At 40.7% G+C, this 24,347-nt stretch overlaps 1 protein-coding gene and 1 pseudogene across 2 annotated transcripts in view; one reads left to right on the forward strand and one right to left on the reverse strand.

Moving 5' to 3' along the window:
* The window catches only part of DSC3 (desmocollin 3), a 59,443-nt gene extending 40,546 nt beyond the window's left edge, over positions 1 to 18,897 (reverse strand). For both annotated transcript variants that reach the window (XM_053571954.1, XM_053571955.1), the window contains exons 1-3: positions 18,545 to 18,897; positions 2,596 to 2,680; positions 1,903 to 2,102 (exon numbers count right to left, since the gene is read on the reverse strand). In XM_053571954.1, coding sequence (XP_053427929.1) covers positions 1,903 to 2,102; positions 2,596 to 2,680; positions 18,545 to 18,613 — 354 coding nt within the window. In that variant the 5' untranslated portion in view covers positions 18,614 to 18,897. The remainder of the gene's footprint in view (positions 1 to 1,902; positions 2,103 to 2,595; positions 2,681 to 18,544) is intronic.
* LOC128572105 (tropomyosin alpha-3 chain-like) lies at positions 5,900 to 14,693 on the forward strand (annotated as a pseudogene).
* Positions 18,898 to 24,347: the final 5,450 nt, after the last annotated feature.

Consider the following 24,347-nt stretch of genomic DNA (forward strand, 5'->3'; position numbering starts at 1 on the left):
AGTGGACAGCCTGTAGACCTAATGCTTCTCTGGAGGCTCAGGCTCAGGAATTCCCACGCTAAAGCTAGTCAGTCAATACAATCTTTTTGCACTAGAAAGATAAGAAAGGCTATACCCGTAATGTAAAGGTTTCATAAACTACAGAATTTCTTTTCTTTTCTGTTCTTTTTTTTTTTTTTGTGAGACTCTGTCTCACTTTGTTGCCCTCAGTCGAGTGCCATGGCCATGGCATGATAGCTCACAGAAATTTCTAACTCTTGAGCTCAAGTGATCCTCTAGCCTCAGCCTCCAGAGTAGCTGAGACTATAGGTGCCCGCCCCACCATGATGCTAATTTTTAGAGACCGTGTCTCACTCTTGCTCAGGCTGGTCTTGAATTCACAAGCTTAAGCGATCTGCTTGCTTCAGCCTCCCAGAATGCTAGGATTACAGGTGTGAGCCAGCTGGGAATTTCTTTACTATTATTATTATTATTATTGTTAGGGGGGAGTAAATCTCTTTTTTATCTTTTTTAATTTTTATTTTGTTTATTAAATCATAACTGTGTACATTAATGCATTTATGGGGTACAAAGTGCTGATTTTATATACAATTTGGAATGCTTACATCAAACCGGTTAACATAGCCTTCACCTCACTTACTTAATTGTTAAGACGTTTATACTTTACTCTCAATGGATTTGACATGTACCCTTGGGAATTTTTTTTGTAAACCTTTCTAATACAGACCATACTTTCAGGTAAGGAAGTTCATCACTTTACTTTCAGTCCATCTTGCTTTGTCCCAAATAGAGAACACTTCCTCTCTATAACAGTCTCCGGACTGAACGCATCTGTTTTTTCTGTTAAAACCTCACATTCTCAGGTGAACCACAGAATGAAAATTCAAGTCTTTCACTGCCTTAGTGCTCTATGTGCACTGCCAACGTGGTAACACCAACAATCGTGAATCCTAACACTCTGGGAGGCGGAGGTGTGTGAACTGCTTAAGCTCAAGGGTTCTAGACCAGCTTAAGCAAGAGTGAGACCCCATCTCTACTAAACATAGAAAAATTAGCCAGGCATTGTGGTGGGCATCTGTGGACCCAGCTACTAGGGAGGCCAAGGCAAGAGGATTGCTTGAGACTAAGACTTTGGGGTTGCTGTGGCTATGATGTCACTGTACTCTACCCAGGATGAAAAGAGTGAGATTCTGTCTAAAAAAAAAAAAAAAAAAAAAATTAATTTACTAGAATTAAATAAAATGAAAAGTTCTATCCTTCAGTTGCACTAACCACCTGCCAAGTGTTCAGCAGCCATTAGAACTGGGTTACCATATCAGACAGTGTCGACTATAGAACATTTCTATCACCGCAGAAAGTTCCATTGGACTTTTTAGTGTTATCCATTTGTTTCGTGATGTTCCAAGGGAGACATTTTATTTCATAAAATTAATTTATCAACAATTGTATTATATATTTAATGAAGCGCTAAGCAGTTATTTAAATTAGCTTTATCATGAATATTGTTAACATTGATATAATCCGGTCTAAACCTTTCATCATTTTGTGATGACTTTCGTGACAACATTCCTCATGATAAATTGTTTGCATAATGAAAAATTCTGAATGCTACGACAGAAGGGTAACGAAACCAACACTGGTGCCCAAAAGCCATTCGTTGGAATTTAGAGGTGGAAGAAAACCTTCACAAGGAAGTATCATTTAGATCTAACAAAGTAAATCCAAAACCAATGTTGACATGGTGTTAAGAATGAAAAAAAGAGATGGAGAGAGGAAGAAAGAGAGGAGGAAGAGGAAAGGAGGGGAGGAGAGAAATATCTGCATCCTTTGGTCCTCTTTGCATTTTTAATGAAAGTATTTTAATGAAAAGAAAAGGATGCCTCAAAATACTCCACGGCATACCTTCTTCTGATGTTCCAGGAGCACGGTAATCTCTTTCTGAGTCTGTTTCTTTGTGTCAGAAAGCCATATAGTGAATGATCTTTTCTCATGAGACAACACAGCAGCACTGGCTGTGTACACAGACCCATCATCTAGAACTCGGAAAGCAGGATCACTTGACTGGATGAGGTCTGCAGATCGGAGGCACTCTTTCAAATTAACTGCAAGTAAAAGTCTTCAAGTTATAAGGCAGAAACACATGCAAACCAAAGGAAGGTATTAAAATAATTGATACCATCCTCTTCAAAATCATGAAGTAGAATGAAATAAGCCCTTGCTTTGCATTTTCCAAACATCTTAACCTTTTTACTTTATTAAAAAATGATAATTTTCTTTTAGTTAAAAAATAATTCTTAAATACATTTCTATCAAATAATGTTTTTAACCTTTATGATGCTTCTAATAGGCTTATAAAAATGATCTTCCATTTAAAAAGGTAAGCACATTGAAATCATGACAAGCCCACAGACACCTGAATAAATAAACAGAAAAGTTTCCTTAACAATATAGTCTGAGTCTTTTACAATACGTACATTTGTCTGCGGCCAAAAGTCATACACCTGAGCCCAAAGAATGATGGGGTGCATATGAGTTAGGCAAACAGTCAACTAATAACAATGTCTGATTTTAAAAGTCCATTTTGAAATTTCTCACCTCTGCCGACTATTTTGTCTACCTCTAGTTTAGAAGGGACATTAAATATCGCCTTTTTGCAGGCTTCACCAGCAAAACTGAAGACCTAGAATTAAAAAGGCCACATTAATACAATATAAAGATCAAAAACCACATGAGCATCTCAATAGATGCCAAGCAAGCAATTGACAAAATCCCACACCATTTACCATAAACCCTCCACCAAGGAAGAATAGAAGGGAGCTTGCTCAACAGGATAAAGGCACCTATGAAAAACTTTCAAACTAACTTCCTACTTAACAGAGAAAAGCTGAATGCTTTCCTCTAACATCAGACATTTTAGGACATAGGCAGCTGCCCTGAAACCCAACAACAGTATCAAGAAGAACTTGAATATACTTATGAATAAATTTAGCCAAAAAATAAGATTATACTCAGAAAATCATAAAACATTGCTGAAAGAAATTTTAAAAGACTCAGATAAATAAAGAGATATCTTCATACAGAATATATATTCTCAGAATTCATCTACATTTTAAATATAATCTCTATCAAGATCCCAGCTAACTTTTTTAAAGAAATTGAAAATCAATCCTTAGGCAAATACAAGGAACCTAAAAAACTTGAAAAATTGTCTGATTCCTTTTCTGAATGTATTTATGTTCGTTGATTATTTACAAGGTTTTTGTTTCTAGTCCCTATCTTAAACATTGTTATTGTTATTACATTTTAAGTCTTTTTTTTTTTTTGCAGTTTTTGCCAGGACTGAATTTGAACCCCCCCCAGCCCCCCACCCCCTCACCCCCCAGTATATGGGACCAGTGCCCTACTCCTTTAGCCACAAGCACCACCCAAATTTTAAGCCTTTTTAATTTTGTGAAGGCAAAAAAATGGAAACCTAATAAGCACATGTATATGTAAAAATAAAATAATAATAATAATAAAAAAAACTTGAAAAAGAAAAAAAAAAGTCAGACTTACACTCTATTGCCCAATTACAAAACTAACTACAAAGCTTCAATACTCATAGTGGTACTAGCATAAAGATAAACATATAAATGAATTAAATAGAATTAAAATCCCATAACTAAACCCCTTCTTTATGGTTAGTTTCCAGAAAGTTCAAAGGAAATAAATGGTCTTTTCAACCAATAGGGCTGGAATAATTAGATGATCTTCATGCTAAAAAGTGAATTTGGATCCTAACTCACACCACACACAAATTAATTCAAAATTGACCACAGACATGAATATAAGAACTAAAATGGTTCATAGAAAATCTTTTTTTTTTTTTTAGAGACAGAGTCTCACTTTGTCATCCTCGGTAGAGTGCCACAGCCTCACAGCTCACAGCAACCTCCAGCTCGTGGGCTTAGGCGATTCTCTTGCCTCAGCCTCCCGAGTAGCTGGGACTGCAGGCTCCTGCCACAATGCCTGGCTATTTTTTGTTGCAGTTTGGCATGGGCCAGGTTCTAACCTGCCACCCTCGGCATATGGGGCCAGCGCCCTACCCATTGAGCCACAGGCGCTGCCCAAGGTTCATAGAAAACCTTAAGAGTAAATCTTCACAATCTTACATCAGGCAATGATTTCTTATATATATGCCAAAAACACAATGATAAAAAAAATTGATAAGTAGGACTTGATCAAAATTTATAACTATCACTCTCCAAAAGATACCACAAAGAAAGTGAAAATACAACTCAAGGATTGGGGGACAATATTTTTAAATCATATAGCAACAAAAGACTTGTATCCCAAATATATAAAGAACCCTTTCAACTCAAAAGAGAGATTAATAACATAAAAAAAATGGGCAAAGGATTTGAATAGACATTACCCAAAAAGATACTAAAATGGTCAACAAGCAGATGAAAAGATGCCCAACGTCAGTAGGCATTAGGAAAATGCAAACCTGAAGTATTTATAGTTCAAAGCAATATTTAAAATAGACAAAAAGTGGAAAAAACTCTCAAATCCATCAATGGCAGCTGGTGAATGTGGCTTACCCATACAGCGAATGTCATTTAGCTCTAAGAAAGCACTTTGTTAGGTATTGATGCATGCTACGATATGGATAAACCTAAAAAATGTTACACCCAGCAAAAGAAACCAGACACAAAAGAGCACGCAGTGTATGATTTCATTTATATGAAATGTCTAAAACAAGCAAATGTAGAGGGAAGGGGTAAGTCTAGTGATTGCCTGTGGCTGAGGGTAGAAATGGGAAGTGGTCGTAAATACACGAGGCTTCTTTCTAAGGTGATGGAAAAGTTCTAAAATTAAAATGTGGCAGGTAGTGCACATTCTGCAAATTTGCTGAAATTCATTTAATTGTAAAGTCAATAAGGGACAATTCTGTGGAAGGCAAATTATATCTGTCTCAGTTGGTAAGGCACCAGCCCCATATACCGAGGGTGACGGGTTCAAACGCGGCCCCGGCCAAACTGCAACCAAAAAATAGCCGGGCGTTGTGGCGGGCGCCTGTAGTCCCAGCTGCTTGGGAGGCTGAGGCAGGAGAATCGCTTAAGCCCAGGAGTTGGAGGTTGCTGTGAGCTGTATGAGGCCACAGCACTCTACCGAGGGCCATAAAGTGAGACTCTGTCTCTACAAAAAAAAAAAAAAATTATATCTGAATAAAAGTTGTTAAAAACAAAAAAGGATACCCTGTTATTGATTTTAAAAACCATTGCTTCTACATTAACCTCTACAAATTGACAGTGACCAACACTCTCAAATTTCTAAATTTAACACCAAGTAATTTCAGCAAAATGAAATGGAGTAATAACCATGAAAATGACTTAATTTCTGACATTATCAAATATAAAACAGATTTCCACACGAAGTTGAAAGATTTTTAAGTCATTATAACTATAAAGATGTGCATAAAATAAATACATAATCAAAATTCTTCTAGTATGTGCTCTAAAACTGACTGCACTTCTCAAAGAGCCACCTCACCCTTGCTTCAAGTAAACACCTCAAAAATACGGATGAATAAGGTCAATGTGTAATAGTGCTGTTTAATTTAAATGTCATAAGCCAAAAAGTTATTTCCAGAAAAGTATAACCTGATTACAAACTGAGACAATGGAGTGATAAGTTGTTTGCCCTTTAAAAAAATAAAGCACATTATATAAGGTCAGACAATTAAGTCTGCAAATTCATCCTAGAAATAATGTTACATGTGTTACTGCTGCATATTATGTGGTCACCTTTGAAGTACCCCCCCTTGGGAAGCTATGCACCAATGCCAGGGCCTAGTTCACTCTTCAGTGCACTTGTCCCAGGATGACTTCTTGAACCTGTCAGACATCCTACAATGATGGCTCTGGTGGCCATGCCAGAAAAGAGTTCCAAAGTTGCATGGTGCTGGCGTCAGCGCACAGCTTCCCAAGACGAGGACTTAGAAGGTGACTGTGGATTCAGCAGTGAGGCGTGTGCGTAGCAACTTTTCCCCGATGGGTTTCCAAACTTAATTGTCCAACCTCATATATGTTTAATTTAATACTGTTCTTACACATATAGTTATCACCTTGGGGTAAGAAATGATTTTCTTCAACAATCCACCCAGTGGTCCAGATAGTTTAACTCTGTAATTGGTATGTATGAATCCACACCACCACCCCCCACAAAAATGCCATTTTGACATATTTTCATCCCCTCTCATTTTAAAGTATTTTAAGTAAACTGTGAAATATTTAAATCAAATAGAGCATAGTATAATAAATGCTCAGCACCCACAGAGATTTTTAAACAATAATGTTGTGTGATTTTTATTTCATTTTTTAATTAAAACTTACAGATACAGCTACAGTCTAATGCCCTATTCTATTCCCATCTCTTCTGCAGGGAATAGTTTCTTCTGTGGAGTTTTTATTTTATTCTATTTTATTTTTTATTAAATCATAGCTGTGTACATTGATATAATCATGGGGTATCATTCACTAGCTTCACAGACCGTTTACCAAGTTTCACATATACCCTTGTAAGATGCACCACTGGTGTAATCCCACCAATCTCCTTCCCTCTACTCACCTCCTCCCTCCCTCCCCTCCCTTTCCCCCTATTCTTAGGTTGTAACTGGGTTATAGCTTTCATGTGAAAACCCTAAATTAGTTTCATAGTAGGGCTGAGTACATTGGGTACTTTTTCTTCCATTCTTGAGACACTTTACTAAGAAGAATATGTTCCAGCTCCTACCATGTAAACATGAAAGAGGTAAAGTCTCCATCTTTCTTTAAGGCTGCATAATATGCCATGATGTACATGTACCACAATTTATTAATCCATTCGTGGATCGATGGGCACTTGGGCTTCTTCCATGACTTAGCAATTATGAATTGGGCAGCAATAAACATTCTGGTACAAATATCTTTGTTATGATGTGATTTTTGGTCTTCCAGGCATATGCCCAGTAGAGGGATTACAGGATTGAATGGCAGATCTATTTTTAGATCTCTAAGTGTTCTCCATATCTCTTTCCAAAAGGAATGTATTAATTTGCATTCCCACCAGCAGTGCAAAAGTGTTCCCTTTTCTCCACATCCACGCCAACATCTCTGGTCTTGGGATTTTGTGATATAGGCTAGTCTCACTGGAGTTAGATGGTATCTCAAAGTAGTTTTGATTTGCATTTCTCTGATGATTAAAGATGATGAGCATTTTTTCATATGTCTGTAGGCCACGCGCCTGTCTTCTTCAGAGAAGTTTCTCTTCAAATCCCTTGCCCAGCCTGCGATGGGATCCCTTGTTCTATTCTTGAGTACTCTGTGGATTCTGGCTATTAAACCTTTGTCGGAGACATAACCTGCAAATATCTTCTCCCATTCTGAGGGCTGTTTGCTTGCTTTACTTACTGTGTTCTTGGCTGTGCAGAAGCTTTTTAGTTTGATCAAGTCCCAGTAGTATATTTTTGAAGCTGCTTCAATTGCCCGGGGGGTCCGTCTCATAAAATACTCGCCCAGATGGATTTCTTCAAGGGTTTTCCCTGCACTCTCCTCTAGTATATTTATAGTTTCATGTCTTAAGTTTAAATCTTTGATCCAGTGATAGTCTATCTTAGTTAATGGTGAAAGGTGTGGGTCCACTTTCAGTCTTCTACGGGTTGCCAGCCAGTTCACCCAGCACCATTTGTTAAATAGGGAATCTTTTCCCCACTGAATGTTTTTAATTGGCTTGTCAAAGATTAAATAATGGTAAGTAGCTGTATTCATCTCTTGGTTCTCTATTCTGTTCCAGACATCTACTTCTCTGTTTTTGTGCCAATACCATGCTATTTTGATCACTATCGATTTGTAGTATAGTCTGAGGTCTGATAGCGTAATTCCTCCTGCTTTGTTTTTATTTCTGAATAATGTCTTGGCTATTCGAGGTTTTTTCTGATTCCATATAAAACAAAGTATTGTTTTTTCAAGATCTTTAAAGTATGACAGTGGAGTTTTAATAGGGATTGCATTGAAATTATATATTGCTTTGGGTAGTATGGACATATTACTCAACCTGTTCCAAAAGGTAGAAAAAGAAGGAAGACTACCTAACACGTTCTATGAAGCAAACATCACCCTGATTCCCAAACCAGGAAAAGACCCAACAAGAAAAGAAAATTATAGACCGATATCACTAATGAATATAGATGCAAAAATATTCAACAAGATCCTAACAAACAGAATCCACCAACACATCAAACAAATTATACATCATGACCAAGTCAGTTTTATCCCAGGGTCTCAAGGCTGGTTCAATATACGTAAATCTATAAATGTAATTCAGCACATAAACAAATTAAAAAACAAAGACCATATGATTCTCTCAATCAATGCAGAAAAAACTTTTGATAATATCCAGCATCCCTTCATGATCAGAACACTTAAGAAAATCGGTATAGAAGGGACATTTCTTAAACTGATAGAGACCATCTACAGCAAACCCACAGCCAATGTCATATTGAATGGAGTTAAATTGGAATCATTTCCACTCAGATCAGGAACCAGACAAGGCTGCCCATTGTCTCCATTGCTTTTTAACATTGTAATGGAAGTTTTAGCCACTGCAATTAGGGAAGAAAAGGCGATCAAGGGTATTCATATAGGGTCAGAAGAGATCAAACTTTCACTCTTCACAGATGATATGATTGTATATATGGAAAACACTAGGGACTCTACTACAAAACTCTTAGAAGTGATCAAGGAATACAGCAGCATCTCAGGTTACAAAATCGACATTCATAAATCTGTAGCCTTTATATATACCAACAATAGTCAAGTTGAAAAAACAGTTAAGGACTCTATCCCATTCACAGTAGTGCCAAAGAAGATGAAATATTTGGGAATTTATCTAACAAAGGACGTGAAAGATCTCTATAAAGAGAACTATGAAACTCTAAGAAAAGAAATAGCTGAAAATATTAACAAATGGAAAAACATACCGTGCTCATGGCTGGGAAGAATCAACATTCTGTGGGGTTTTATACATTCACTGGGCATGTGTCTATAAATATAGACTACTATATGCATCCTTTTGCAATTTGCTTTCTTCTACCAATCATGTTTGAAATTTTTCCATGAATATGCCACGATTTATTTTATCATTCTCCTATTGATGGCCATTTAGATTGTTTTCCTTGTTTTCTATTACAAATGATACAGAGGTGAACAGATCTGCAGGTGTAAAACATTAAGATATAACCGTGCAATAGCAATTGTCAAACTGTATATGAACATCTTCGGTTTCATTAGCTAATGCTAAGTTGCTCTCCAAAGTAGCAATATCAAGTTGTGTTAATGTCCCTAGAGTATTAAATCAATTTCTCATATCGTCTGCTATCATTAATTGTATGACTTTTAATTTCTTTGCCATCCTAATGGCTGCAGTTTTATTTGTATTTTCTTAATTTCTAGTGAGACTGGGTATCTTTCTTGTATTTATCTGCCGTTCATCGTCTGTAAGTTGTCTATTCTTGTCCTTTAATCATTTCTCTATTGCTTATCTTTTTCAAATTTTTTACTTGTAGGTTTATGAGATTTACTTTTTCCCTCTTTTTGTGAAATTATTGTTAAACAATTTTAAAGTAGCCAAACTTACTAATAATTTCTTTTGATTTTTTAGTCAATTTTATTAATTATTTCTGTTGGCTTGTGTTTTTGTGTATTAGTTAAAAATTCTTTCCCTACCTTATCTTATCATAAACGTATTATCCAATATTTTCTCTAATTTTAAAATCTTTTTTTTTTACAGTTTTTGGCTGGGGCTGGGTTTGAACCCGCCACCTCACCACCTCTGGTATATGGAGCGGGCACCCCACTCCTTTGAGCCACAGGTGCTGCCCTAATTTTTAAATCTTTTACCCAGCCATTTGGGACAACCTATAGCTTACAAGATAATAATGATAGAAATAAAGTGCACAATAAATGTAAAGCTTTTGAATCATCCTGAAACCATCACCCTCCCCCACCCCACCCCCGGCCCCAATCCATGGAAAAACTGTCTTTCAGGAAACCAGTCCCTGGTGCCAAAAACATTGGGCACAGCTGTTTTATGTGCTTGTTAGAACCTCCAGTAGAACATTGAATAAAAACAGCTATAGTGACCAGAAATCGTGGATGTGTTTCTAACTTTAAAGAGAACACTTTTGCCATTTCACCATTAATTGAGTCTTTTTTCTTTATTACTTTCTTTCATTCTTGATACACTTCATTACATTGAGAAAGTTCATTCCCTATATTCCTAGTTTGCTAAGAGTTTTTGTTGTTGTTATTTGTTTGTTTTTAGAGAAAGGCTCTCACTCTGTTGCCCAGGCTAGAGAGTATAGTGGCATACTCAAAGCTCACTGCAACCTCAAACTCCTGGGCTCAAGCAATCCTCCTGCCTTGGGCTCCAGAGTAGCCAGGAACTACAGATGTATGCCACCACACCCCACTAACTTTTCTATTTTTTGTAGAGACAGTGTCTTACTATGTTGCTCAGACTGGCCTCAGACTTCTGCAGTCATGTGATTCTCCCACCTTGGCCATTCAAAGTTTTGAGATTACAGGCATAAACTACCACACCTGGCCTTGCTAATAATAATAATAATAATAATAAATAAAATTTTCCCACTTGTTTTGAAATGACCATAGTTTTTCCCTATTAGTATAGTGCTACATTAAAACACAATAATAGATTTTCTAATGCAAGTTACCTTTCCTTTCCTGGAATAAACATTACATGGAAATAATGATTTTTTAAAAATACATTATTGGTTTGATTTGCTGCAATTTATTTTACTTTTTCATATATGTCCATATGTGAGATTAGGCTACTATTTTCCAACTTTATACAATCCTCATAAGATGAGTTAAGAAGAATTCCATTTTCTTCTGTTCTTTGAAACAATTTATATAAGGTAGAGATTGTCTGTTCCATATAATTTTGGAAGAACTCACCTATCACGCGTCTGAGACTGGAAGATGTAAGGAGTGTGTGTGGAGGTGTCTGCCTTCCAGCTGAATTTCCCTCCTGGTTACAAAGCTATTCAGATGTTATCTACTCCTAGAGTCAATGTCAGTAATTAATATTTTGTAGGAAATTGCTCACTTTGTCTGTTTTCAAATTAATTGGAATGACCAATATTATTATTTTTGAACATCTGTCTTCCCACAACTGTGTCTCCTTTTTATTCCTTATATTGTTTTATCAACGCCGCCTCCATTTATCTCTTGCTCAATCTCAGGTCTCCATTTATCTCTTGCTCAATCTTGGCAGAATTTGTCTATACTTCTAAAACAGAGCTTTTGGTTTCATCCATCCTCTGTATTGCTTTTCTCTGTTTCTTTTCTTTCGAAATCTTCTTCAGAAAATATAAATACTGATTAAAGATAGCATATGTGTTTATAAATAATAAAATGAGCATTATGGCATTCACCCTTCTAAGTTAAGAAACAGAACATTACTAATATTTTTAAAGGCTCAAAATATGGAAATCCCTTTCCCCAAGTACATTCTTCCTTCCTCCCTTCGCCTTCAACTGCCAAAGTTAAGTAACCACTGGCAAGATAATTTTTATGTTAATCATTTCTTTCTTTGACTTTGCTTATTTTTACCCCAGGGGTATATATCCCTAAAGAAGTTAGGTTTTTTTGTTTTGAAGGGGAGGGGGGGGTGCAGTTTTGGGCAGGGGCTGGGTTTGAACCCGCCACCTCAGACATATGGGGCCGGTGCCCTACTCCTTTGAGCCACTGGCCCCGCCCCAGAAGTCCGTTTTATTTTACCATTTTCTGCCTTTAAAATATGTATATTGTAGTCATATGCTAATTGTATTGCTGTCTTGGCTCAGTATCATGTTTGTGAAATGCATCCATATTACTGAGGATCCAGCAGTAGTTCATTCATTTTTATTGTTGTAAAATTGAGACACCATTGGAAAGAATGAACTACGAATTCATTAATATAATTTTTGAAAGACATGATGTTCATAGATTTCAGTTATGATATGGTTCTTGAAACTATAAAGTAATTTGCTGCAATATTTTTATGGGGGTTAGAGTATTACTGAAAATAAAGTCAAGTAAAAAAATGTAAAGGTGCTATTATTTTAATGATGATGAGCTAATAACTTCTAAAAGCATTTTTTAAAATAACTTCTGTATAGAAGCATGCCCACACTTTAAAGTAACATGCAACAACTAAGTTTTTTAAAAGTTATTGACTACTGTAGCCTAGGAAAAAATAAATTGCTTTGCCGTATTTTATAATAGTTTGCGAGTTTTATTAATTGTGTGATAGAAAGCTTATCAGACAAATCTTTACGTCCTCATAGAAAAATGTAATGTCAAAGAGAGAGTGAAAATTAAGGGGTTGTCTACAATTGTTTCATTTTACATTGTTCAGTTTTCCCATGAATACTCAAAGTAGCCTTTCTGAAATAGCATCCTTCTTCAATAGAGGAAAAGAAAGCTAAATAATAGAGATGTATGCAGCTTTTGAAATACAAAAGGGACCTCTTGCCTGAGCACAATATCACCAAATTTTAAACTCGCATGTGGACAGTTGCCTTCTGCAAAATGGAAATATTACCTTTCATATTCTTACTACCACAAAGGTAAATTGCAAGATTTATTCTCAGCATTTTGATGATTCTAATAAATTACCGCCTACCCAAACGCATTGTGAGATGAGAATTCTAGTTAAATGGAAAGTGTGATTAATCCCAGGCCACTATAGATACGATCTATGAAACAGAGCTGCCATGGAGATTACAACCGGACCAAGAAATGGGCAAGGGCTTACACTTACTATTATTTTATTATTCAAAAGGTGCTTCAGCACCTTTAGACGTTAGCTATAACGTCTAACATGCTTCAGCACCGTTAGACGTTAGCTGTAACGTCTCAGCATGAACATCAACCATTTCCTTTCAAAATGGTAGTGGATTATGCATCAATCTAAGCACACACATACTAAAACTTCAGTTTCCCTAAATTTATAGTTCTAAAATAAACTAGTTCTCATTGGCTTCCTTCATTTACCTTCATCTTTATTTCACGAATGTGAAAGTCAATAGAAATTACTATACTTTCTTTTATTTTAAAAAGATGAATATATCAAATGTTGTCAGGAACCAAAAACAAAAATAGTTCTGGTAGGGAGTCACATTATTCTCACTAATTAATTTTATAAAATCTGAAAACATAGTATGCCCATTTATAAACCACAGGCTGCAGGCAGACCTTTTATACTCCAGGGAAGAAAAGTACAGATTTGAAGGTTGTTATTCCAAGTGTTACAACTATTTTAGCTCCTTTTCAAGAGGAAACCTTTCAACAAGACGATGGATTAGCAGGGTTGAAGTAGACATTATTGACAAAATGAAATAAATAAGAGAATACAATTTTTGAGGTGGATTTGATTACAACAGTGCTGACACATACTAAACAGGATCTCATTCTTTGTAACAAGCAGAAGACCAGGGATCAAATGCGGATTAGTTTTCACCATCCCTAACAATTTTTGTTATATTAGAAGAACCAAACACTTCCAGCGACATTCACAATCGTAAAACAGGCAAGTTGAGTGGGTGCTTCTCTGGTTTGCGAGTGCCCGGAAGGAATCTTCTGTGAAAGGGTGAGGCCTGGGGGCTGGTGGGGGTCTGCCCCTGGCCTGGACTGCTGGCAGCTTTCCTCTCCTCCTCCTGCTCAGGAAATGAGGTAGCAGTCAGCTGACAGGAAGCTGGTGTCCTTCCTCCCTGGAGAAGCTTGAGGCCACAGGACTGCCTGCCATCCTCCAACCTGGGGCCCTTTCCTCTCACCAGGGGCTCTAGCAACTGCTACACTGGGAATCAACGTGAAGGTAGAGGGGAGACGGTATTTCTCTCCTATGTTAGTGCAAGTGTAGGAGCCAACTAAATTTGCCTGGCCCCACCCATGATGACCTGAAAGACAGGGCTTCTGCCAGATTTGGGCCTTTGTGGCTGAAGGTGATCAGTGCACACCAAACTGCTTAGGAACCAACGTTTCTTCCAGGAAGGGCTGATCAGCGAGTGCCCAGAAGACAATCAGATAGCATGCCAGTCTCAGGGCTGAGGCTAAGGAGGCCTCCTGGAACCACGCGATCCAGCTGGCTGAAGAGGAGCTGGATGGGGCTCAGGGTGCCTGACCACCAAAGCTGCTGCTGAGAGTGACAGAAGTATGAAGGTTATTGAAAACCGGGCCTTAAAAGATGCAGGAAAGATGGAACTCCAGAAAATTCAGCTCAAAGAAACTAAGCAAATTGTAGAAGAAGCAAATAGGAAGTATGAAGAGGTGGCTGGGAAGTTGGTGATTTTTGAAGGAGACTAGGAACGCACAGAGGAATGAGCTGAGCTGGCGGAATCCCGTTGCTGAGAGATGGATCAGCAGATGATGGGCCAGAGCCTGAAGTGTCTGAGCACTGCTGAAGAATAGTGTTCTCAAAATGAAACAAATATGAGGAAGAGATGATTCTTACTGATAAACTCAGGGAGTTCTCAGCCAACTCTCACGCTGAGTTGGCTGAGAAACCATAGCCAGGCTGGAGAAGACAACTGATGATTTGCGAGATAAACTGAAGTGCTCTGTACACAAACTATGGGGGACCAGACTCTGCCTGACCTGAGTGAGATGTAGAGCCCCCCAGTCCCAACCCTGCTGCGCTTCTCCTTCTGACCCTGACTCAGCCTGAGGCCAGCCTGTCCCAAGTTGACCTGTACACTGAGGGCTGATCTTTAACTGGAAGGCCGCTTTCTTCTTTAGCACCCCCCTCCATCCCCCACCCACCCTGCCAGGCCTTTTTCACCAAACTGCCTCTGCTTCTTCCCAGAGATTCCAGCAGGGCTAGAGGATGAGCGCCTTTGGAAACAACATTTTAAGGGAATGAGCACAATGCAAAAGGTCTGCAAAAGCGTGTTGGGATGTGCATATTTTGTAACTACCTTTTTTTGTTGTTGCTGTAGCAACCATTTGTAAAAAAAAAAAAAATTCCAAATACTCCCCCAGCTCTGAAGCAGCAGTCTAATCCCTTTCTCACTTTGGAATACTTTTTCAGCTTTATCTATATTGCCCTCTCCTCAGAGGAGGGAAAAGGTATGGGACTGTCTTACTGAGAACCCAACAGAGTCCAGGGAAAGACTCTTCTATGGGAAACCTCACTGCTCTGTACAAAGTACCAGACAAACAAGAAAGGTGATCCCAGGAGGAGTTAGCCAAAACAAACAAACAAAAACAACAAAAACATCCTGTTCAGGTTTTCAGCTATAAGGTATCTTTGGACAACTTTTTTTTTTTTTTTCATTAAAAGTGACCAAATTAAGATGGTAAGACCTCTGAGACCAGATTTTTATCCTGTCTTGACCCCCTTGCCAACCACTCAGAAAATGGACCACATAATTGCTCTCCTACCTTTTTTTTTTTTTTTTTTTTTTTGTAGAGACAGAGTCTCACTGTACCGCTCTCGGGTAGAGTGCCGTGGCGTCACACGGCTCACAGCAACCTCTAACTCTTGGGCTTAGGCGATTCTCTTGCCTCAGCCTCCCAAGCAGCTGGGACTAGAGGCGCCCGCCACAACGCCCGGCTATTTTTTTGTTGCAGCGGTGCCTGTGGCTCAGTGAGTAGGGCGCCAACCCCATATGTTGAGGGTGGCAGGTTCAAACCCAGCCCCCGCTCTCCTGCCTTTTGAAAGAAACAAAATTACTTTTTTGCTACTAATTTAGCCATATGAAACGCATCTCATTACCTTTTTCTGTGTCTGATGCTCCTATCTTTAAAAGTACTATTTCATCAGTCTGTGCTGGAGAAATCCTGAATAGCTTATGTACAAGACTCAGAAAATTTTATATTATTTTGGAACCTTGCTTCTTTGGGTTTGGGCCACCCCATCTGGCTGTGAGAGGTCGCTGTGGTCTCTAGGCTGGCAGTGTACTGAAAACCTCTTAAAGTTTCTTTCCCCACCCAATCCCCACTTTTTGGTGAGTTTTCTGTGAGTGAGACCTATTGGGTGTCCTTCCTGCAGCTTATTAGCTTAAACTGCACTCTCCTTTGGTGTCTTTGGGGCTAATTAGGAGAAAGAAAACGCCAATAGTGCACTTGCTTGGATACTGAATATTGACAAGTGTCTTTTTGAAATAAAGAACCCGTCTCTCCAAAAAAAAAAGACAAAAGGTAAAACAATTGGGAGATAGTCTCATATGCTTCCTTTCTTGTTTCCGCTGCTCTTTTCTTTGGCCACCTGGTTATTAGAACCTGTATTTGATTGCAGTTTAGGGCTTTAGGGTGTGGTTGGGGGGTTGGGAAAGAGAGTCAGGAAAAGAAAAGTGCAAATTGGGAAAATTCCTCAACCTATAGGACCTTTCAGTAGGAAGGCTAACATATTAACTGTCTCAGGTTTATATTAAGGAATTGTTTTGAAACACCCCTCCTTCCACAAGCAAGGTTTTTAGGAGACCCCCTGAACTCCATTAAATAGAACGTCTTTCTAATGTGCAATGTCACTAGTATTATACTGAGAGGTTAGAGTCGTATTAGTAAAAAAGGAAAGAAATACAGACATGAGATGGTCACTACAGGTTTTAATTTATCCATCTGGACCAAAATTGAAAGAGTTTGAACTGACAATTGCAGATGACAGGAATTATCATTCTGTTAACCGCCCCAGCTTTAAATGGTATTTCTAGAGATACCATTTAATCTAAACTTCATAAAATTCTTTTTTTCTATTTATCTTTTTTTTATTAAGTCATTTGTACATAGATCATAAATACATTTATGCCATTATGGGATTCGATGTGTTGATTATTTGTACAAATTGGAGTGCTTACTTATATCCTACTAATCAACATAGTTTTCACCTCATTTACCCAGTTACAGCATTAAGACATTTGTGTTCTATACCTGATAGATCTTTTTAAAAAATAACCCTAAACGAGTATATTATAGACCAGAGCTGGAGCCCTTCTTTCTCTCTTTAGATTCACTCGCACTCTCTACGCCCTCCAACACACCCTCGGGGAGAGCGCCTGGTCTTCCACGCCCCCTCTCCAGCTAAAACGGAGGGAATTTCTTCTTCCTGTTCCCTAATCCCTTCGCAGAGGAGCCACAAAACCCCAAATGCTTCTTACACAAAGAAAAGGTTGAAATACTTTCAAACATGTCACGAAAGGACACACATGTGGGCAGTCCCGCTCGACAGGGTCATCTCATCAGCTTTTGTTGAAGTTCCAGGGCGGATGGATGTGTGTAGCTTTTTTTTTTTTTTTTGGCCGGGGCTGGGTTTGGCCGGCATATGGAGTTGGTGCCCTACTCCTTCGAGTAGACGCCGCCCCCCATTCAATATTCTTAACTCTGATTTAAGGAGAGGAGAAAGCTTGGACCCACTTGCCGGGTAACAGTAAGAATCTGCACAGCCGCAGCGGACCCATCCCCAGGGCCGGCACAGACCTCTGGCCCCCCGGACTCTCGGCCCATCCGCGGGCGCCCGGGAGAGTCGGCGGCTTTTTTCTGCTCTTCCAAGAGCGACGCTGGTGAAGTCTGAAGCTTCGCGCTTATCACAACATCAAAGTTCCCGATTTTTTCGCTTCACATTTCCTGGGTTCTCTGAGAATTTGTCCCAAACTTCCTCTCCAGATGGATCTCCGAACCAGGTTTCCCTGGCACTGGAGACCCCAGACTGGGCTTTGGGCCCGCACACTCCTTCCTCGACCCAGCCTAAATACGACCCACCCCACCCCATGATGCCACACCACCCCGACCCTCCCCCGCAGCCCACCCAGCCTCACTCCGCATCACCAAGACACCGGCGCACCCGGTACCCAGCCTTCCCACTCCTCCGCGCTCCAGGCGCATTCCGCCCCTGACCCGGTAGCTGGCGGGATGGATGACTTGGACGAGCTCCTGAATAACCTTGCGGGGAGATAAAGCCTCGAAACTCGCTTCTCAGAGCAACCCCAGGCAGGACAAGCGCACAGCTCTGAACGTTCCGGTCCCTAACCCACCGGAGATGAACTGGGACCTGGCCAGAAGCAGCCCTCTCCACACCGTCTCACGTCTATGTTTTGCTTGCTTCGGGATCTTAAATGACCGGCCAAAAAACACTCTCCTCCCCTCTCCACCGGAAGGCGTCCCCAACCACCAACGCCAGCCGGGCAGCCAGGGGAGGAGCAGGAATTCCAATCCTTTCCACCCACGACAGACTGCGCTTTCAGAGCGCAGCGAAGCCCAAGCGCTACTCAATTCAAACAACTGAACGCGATTTGTCTTGTCCGAGAACAAAAAATGGAGCCCTGAGTCATCCCTCCAAGACTCCTGTTCTCCCTTCACCCCTCCTGGCGCCAACTCCTACCTGGACTGAGCCGGACTGAGCTGAGCCGCAGACACCACGTTTCGGCCCGCTTGGTTTCCTACCCCACCCCGCGGCGACCTGGGCGAATCCCCCCCACCCCTTCCCCATCCCGGATCCATCTTAGGGGGGAGAGGCAATGGCTCACCAAGAGGGTCAGCAGCAGCTGCCCGTAGAGAGCTCCGGGCAGGGAGCTCCGGGGTCCGGGGGCAGCCATAGGGGCGCGCGGCTGGGGAAGCAGAGCGAGGGCGTCGGGCGGGGATCCCGAGAGCTGGACCCGCGCAGTGAGGGGCTCGCGAGGAGCTGCTTCCTTTGCTGCTTGTCTGTAAGTCGCTTCGGCCTCTCTCAGGCTTGAGTGCCTGTGAGCGTTTTCGCTCCCGAGACGGGATTGGACCCAGGAGACGCCAAGAGGCCCCTCCTTTTTATTTCTCAAGTTTTATCACCGCTGGGGAGCTGCCTGAGCCTGCCCCTCCGCTCCCCAGGGGCTGCCGGGGCGCTCGCGCTCGGGAAAGCGGTCCCAGGCCCATCCTCTGCTTGCGCTCCCACGCCCCTTGCCTGCCCCGCGGCGCTGCCACCCTGCCCAGCCTGCAACGCTGCCCTTGCCGCCCAGATCCTCACCCTGGGGTCCCCGTCACCGGCGCTGAGTGGCGCATTCTCACTGCAAAACCCAGTCTGCCTGCAGCGATCCCTGTCCCAACACGGGCCCTCCTGGGTGCCAGGAACACCCTTCTCATTGGATCAGGGGATCCGCCCTGCAACTTCGGGACAAATTCTGGGCCATGTCTTCAGATTAAAACAAACAAACAAAAAAAGCCATACTGTATTCTCTTCAAAACTGACTACCATGATAAAATAAATGACGGAAAGAAAATTATCCCAGGTGGCATGAATAAACAGGGATTTGGGGTGACAGAAGTTAAAACCAAGCAAAAAAATCTGATCTGACCGTTTTACCCAGCCAAAGTGATTACCCTCAGAGCTTTACTAACTGCTTGTTTTGCAGACTTATATAAGCCTTCTAAGAAGGAATTTGTTCTGAGATGTAAAATATTGTTTTACTACCTACATGGTGATTATATTAACATGAAATTTTTCAAAGAAATACCTGCATGAAACTTAGTCTGAAATGAGGTTTACAACTTCAGTATCATTCAGCAAACATTTATCAGAGCCCAAAGTCAACCAAGCATTAAGCATTGTATAAGATGATGGAACAAAGGAAAATAACGAAACCCAGTTCCTGTCCAAACAATTCAAAGCCTAGGAGGAAAGAAAGGAGGTCATTCTAACACACTACGTTAGACTTTTTAATAGGGACATAGTTTATATCACTAGGGTCATAGTCCCTTATTTCTGCCTAAATTGACTTTCTGTCCTCTAAATCCCCATGAATTCAAAAAGAACCCGGTAAAGAAACCCCTTTCAAATATTTGTTGCTGTTCCTCAAAGTCCATTCAGAAGTTTTGAGGTCAGGGCTTTCAGACAGTCGGGTTTAAACAGGAGAGAATGTCACGGACTTCACTCATTCCATTTTGGTCACCTGTGATAGACTAAGCCTGTGGTCCTTAACCCCGGGGCAAAAAACAACACTGTCCAGTGGCCTGGTAGAAACTGGGCTACAGAGCCGGAGGCGAACCGTGGAGCCAGGAAGATCCCTGTATATTTACAGCCACTCCCCTTTGCTGGCATCACCACCTGAGCTCTGCTTCCTATCAGCTGTGGCATTAGATTCTCACAGGAGAGTGAACCCTGCTGTAAACTCTGCCTGTGAAGGACCTAGGTTGCAGGCTTCTTATGAGAATCTAAGGCCTGGAACTGAGCTGGTAATGCTAAAACAAGCTCAGACTCCCACCGATTCTGCACTATGGTGAATTGTACAATTATTTCATATGTATGTATGTATAGTATTAATGTATAATAAAATAATGATGGAAATGAAGTGCACAATAAATGTGATGTACTTGAATCATCCACCACCCTGCCCACCCCCACATCCCTCGTCTGTAGAAAAACTGTCTTCCATGAAACCTGGTACTAAAAAGGTTGGAAACCTCCTGACTAAGGCATATGTTCCCTGACTCGGAGGCTTCCCTGAAATGAGGCTTTGCTATCAGGACACAGACACTGTATGTTGTCCTTTCTGATGAAAACCTCTAAAGCCCCCAAGGCACCCATCTGTCGAGGTGTGAAAGTTGTTCATTCTCAGAGAATGTCTCCAAATTCTCCATACTCCACTCATATTCAAAATATGAGCTTCAGTTTAAAGGGAGCTAAAACTGGATTCTATTTTAAAAACATCATGTGACATTACAAGGGATATAAAGTTTTTTGAAACACCTCCATTAAACACCTTATCCCAAAGTCAGTTGGAAGTCATTGATAAAAGGACAATGACCTAAAATGGGAAGGCAATTTATTATTTTCCCTTATTATGTTGTTAGCTTGACGGGGAAGAACAAGTAACAAAGGATCAAACATGAAAAGTGTCAGGAATTCAGGTGAATTGTAACATTATCAGCAAAAATCAAGCTTAAGATAATTAAGAAGAGTTCGGTGTTCCTGGGAGGAGTCTTTGGCCAGGGAAAGGGTAACTGATCTTAGGAGGTGGGAGCCGCCCACTGGCCAACTGAGCCAGCCTGCCTTGCCCAACTCGGCACCAACAGGTGCTGGTCAAACACAGCTACTCATCTCAGTGGCTTATATGGATGGTGACGTGTTAAGTGCGGGTTTCCTCAAACATTCCTGTAAAGTACTACCAGGACAACTGTGTGATGCTTGAGACACATCTGCTGGCAAGAACAGAGAAATCGGCTCCACGCTGGTGGCACAGTGGTTGTGGCGCCAGCCACATGCACCGAATTTGGTGGGTTCCAAACCAGCCGGTTTCCCCTCACCTATGGTGTGGTAGGTCTCCCCAAATTCTCATTTCTCATCCTGGTATTCTTTTCTCCCAAAATGACTGACAGTGACATTATCCATTAGGAGAAAACTTACTCTCATCCACAAAGGTGCGGCCTTTCAGTATAATCTTGACAGCAATCATTCAAAAGTCTGACTTTTGTACCTTTCTGAAATTCAGAGCTATCCAGTCTAAGTAACACCATGACAGTGGTCTAATCCGGGTGCAGCATGCCAAGCTCAGATTCCCTTTCAGTTTCTTCTTATGAACTCATGAGCTGGTAACTATTACAATGGGGTTACTCTTCCTCCACTAAAATCTTCAGACTCCCTTACAAATGCCCTCTTCTGCAAACAGTCCTTTTAAGGAGAGAGAAGCAAGCACCAGTGACTTCTCACTGAGCAAGAAGGAAGAGTAATTTCCATACAGAAGACAAAGCCTCATTGTGTAAGTGATAACTTCTTATAGTAACTGAACAAAAGCCCTGATGCTAGGTAAATTTTTGTTTTTAAGGGGAAAAGATTGATCTCAGAATCGTCCCTTAATTCTTCACTTGGGTTTCCTTCAGAGTGAAAAATCTCTTCCCGCTGGGTGAGGCTGTCGGCTCTCCTGTAAGTTCACATGTCCCCCAGAGCTCTTTGTGTGCATTTGTCTGTTCAAAGGGCATTGCTCAAGCATGAAAGTTACAGGTGTGAATGGGCTGAGTTCCAGACCTCATGTGTCACTCCTGATTCACTCCGCCACCAGCCTTCTCTTTTCTCAGAAGTTCAGGATGACCATCCCCCGACAACAGCCTGGGAAAGTGGCATATCCCTCAGCTCAGATGCCCACTAAGTAGGTCAGTACCTCAGAAGTAGAGAAGCAGCTCTGCCCACCAGCTCTCTACAGGTAGTAAATCATTAATTTAGCATTCGTTCATTTACTATTTTACTTATTAACAATTATGCTTTTGTATTTACCCCAAGATTCATTATTCTCAATTTGTATTTTCTTTTCAGCTGGTCCAGTTTTTCAAGCCCTTCTGTCAATAGATGAGGAATAACTTTCCACCAATTAGCTATGTGGTGTTCCCTGAGCAGGCTGAATGCTGCAACAACTTTCAGTTCTTTTTTTTTTTTTTCCCCAGACAAGAGTCTCAGTCTGTTGCCCTGGGTTAAGTGCTATAATGTCATCATAGCTCACAGCAACCTCAAACTCTTGGGATCAAGTGATTCTCCTGCCTCAGCTTCCCAAGTAACTGGGACTACAGGCTCCTGCCACAAAAATCAGCTAATTTTTCTATTTTTAGTAGAGACAAGGTCTTGCTCTTACTCAGACTGGTTGCGAACTCTTGATCTAAGGCAATCCACCCACCTCAGCCTCCCAAGTGCTAGGATGACAGGCATGAGCCACCGCACCTGGCCAGCAACCAGTTTTTTTCCTGTATACTTTTCAAGCCTCATACCTGTATTTACCTGTCAGTGTCATGACAGAGCTATATCCCTCCCTAACTGGTAAGCACTGTGTTAACTTGCACATATTTTTATAGGGTTATACCAGATCTCCATTTTTCTAAACAATTCTAATATGGAAGTCCTGCCTGAACACTTAAAAAAAAAAAAAAAGAAGAGAAAAATCTGAGGAGCTAATAGAACAAGGTTTCCCAAAAGTTGCTCCTAAAGTCGCCATACACCAGGAAAATGGGATATTATAGCTAAATGAACCTTTATTTACAAAATATTCATTATGAAATTTCACACAATATTCTCTACATGTTGGCCACCACTTTGTAACAATTTTGTAATAAATATTTTGTAAGTAAAGGTACATTTAGGTACAATTTCCCATTTTCCCTATGTGTAGCAACCTTAGGGGTGACTTTTGAGACACCTTGTTTTCCCAGTAGGTATATAAGTGGGTGCAGAAAGGCTAATTTCTTCCCCTTCATAGTAAAATGGCAGCGTTCTTGACATAGTCAATAAAATCAGCTGTTTATCCCAGTTTCCCAGGTTTGTTTAGATGGTGGTCAAGGGATTCCTTGGACTCACTATACTTCACTTTTAAAATAAGACTCTCTGACAAAATCTCCCTTCCAGGTCTACAAAGTAATAGATAATTGTTTATAAGCCTCAGAATAAATGATTGCAGACTGAAAGAAAGTCATCAGCCAGAAGAACCTTATTACTCAAGACAAGTAAGTGATCAGATGTTATGTGGACCGTTTCTCAACCCTCCCAGGATGAATTATTTAACCTTGATTGCTGTTCTATCCCAAAGGTCTATGTAGAGTTTGGAGGCCTCAAGACTATTCCCACTCATCACATCCTGGGATGGGTGGGCATAAAGAAGTCATAAATGGACAGGCACAGTGAATATGACCATGACATCTTTTCTCCTTTATGGTGACCTGATTTCTGTAATATTCCCAAGATAATTGACACCAATGTCAGCCCTTTTCAACTCCTGCTTTGTCATTCAGTGCTCTGAATGTCAGGCTGTCTCGCTCCAGAGAGACACTGGAAAATGACAAGCACAGACATGTTCATGGGACATAACATCAGATAAAGAACATCTTATTTTGGGCGGTGCCTGTGGCTCAAAGGAGTAGGGCTCCAGCCTCATATGCCAGAGATGGCAGGTTCAAACCCAGCCCTGGCCAAAACTGCAAAAAAAAAAAGAAAGAAAAGAAAACAAAAGAACATCTTACTTCCCATTATATTCCCCTATTATAAAGTATAAATTATTCTTAGAATAAGGTGGTCTAAGCCCTGCTCAGCCACACTTTGCCAGTGACTTTTTTTTTTTTTTTTGCAGTTTTTGGCCAGGGCTGGGTTTGAACCCACCACCTCCAGTATATGGGGCCGGTGCCCTACTCCTTTGAGCCACAGGTGCTGTCCCACCAGTGACCATTTTTCGACCTCTTCACAGAAGAAAGCCTTGTATTATGGAAGTTAAGGCAGGTTTTTCTCCTAAGATTCTCTGAAGGCCTTTACCCTATTTCTTCTCTGGATTTTTTTTTTTTTTTCTGAACAGAGTCTTAGTTGTCCTGGGTAGAGTGCCACGGCTTCAAGGC

The sequence above is a fragment of the Nycticebus coucang genome, chromosome 19 (assembly GCF_027406575.1).
Source record: "Nycticebus coucang isolate mNycCou1 chromosome 19, mNycCou1.pri, whole genome shotgun sequence".
Lineage (NCBI taxonomy): Eukaryota > Metazoa > Chordata > Mammalia > Primates > Lorisidae > Nycticebus > Nycticebus coucang.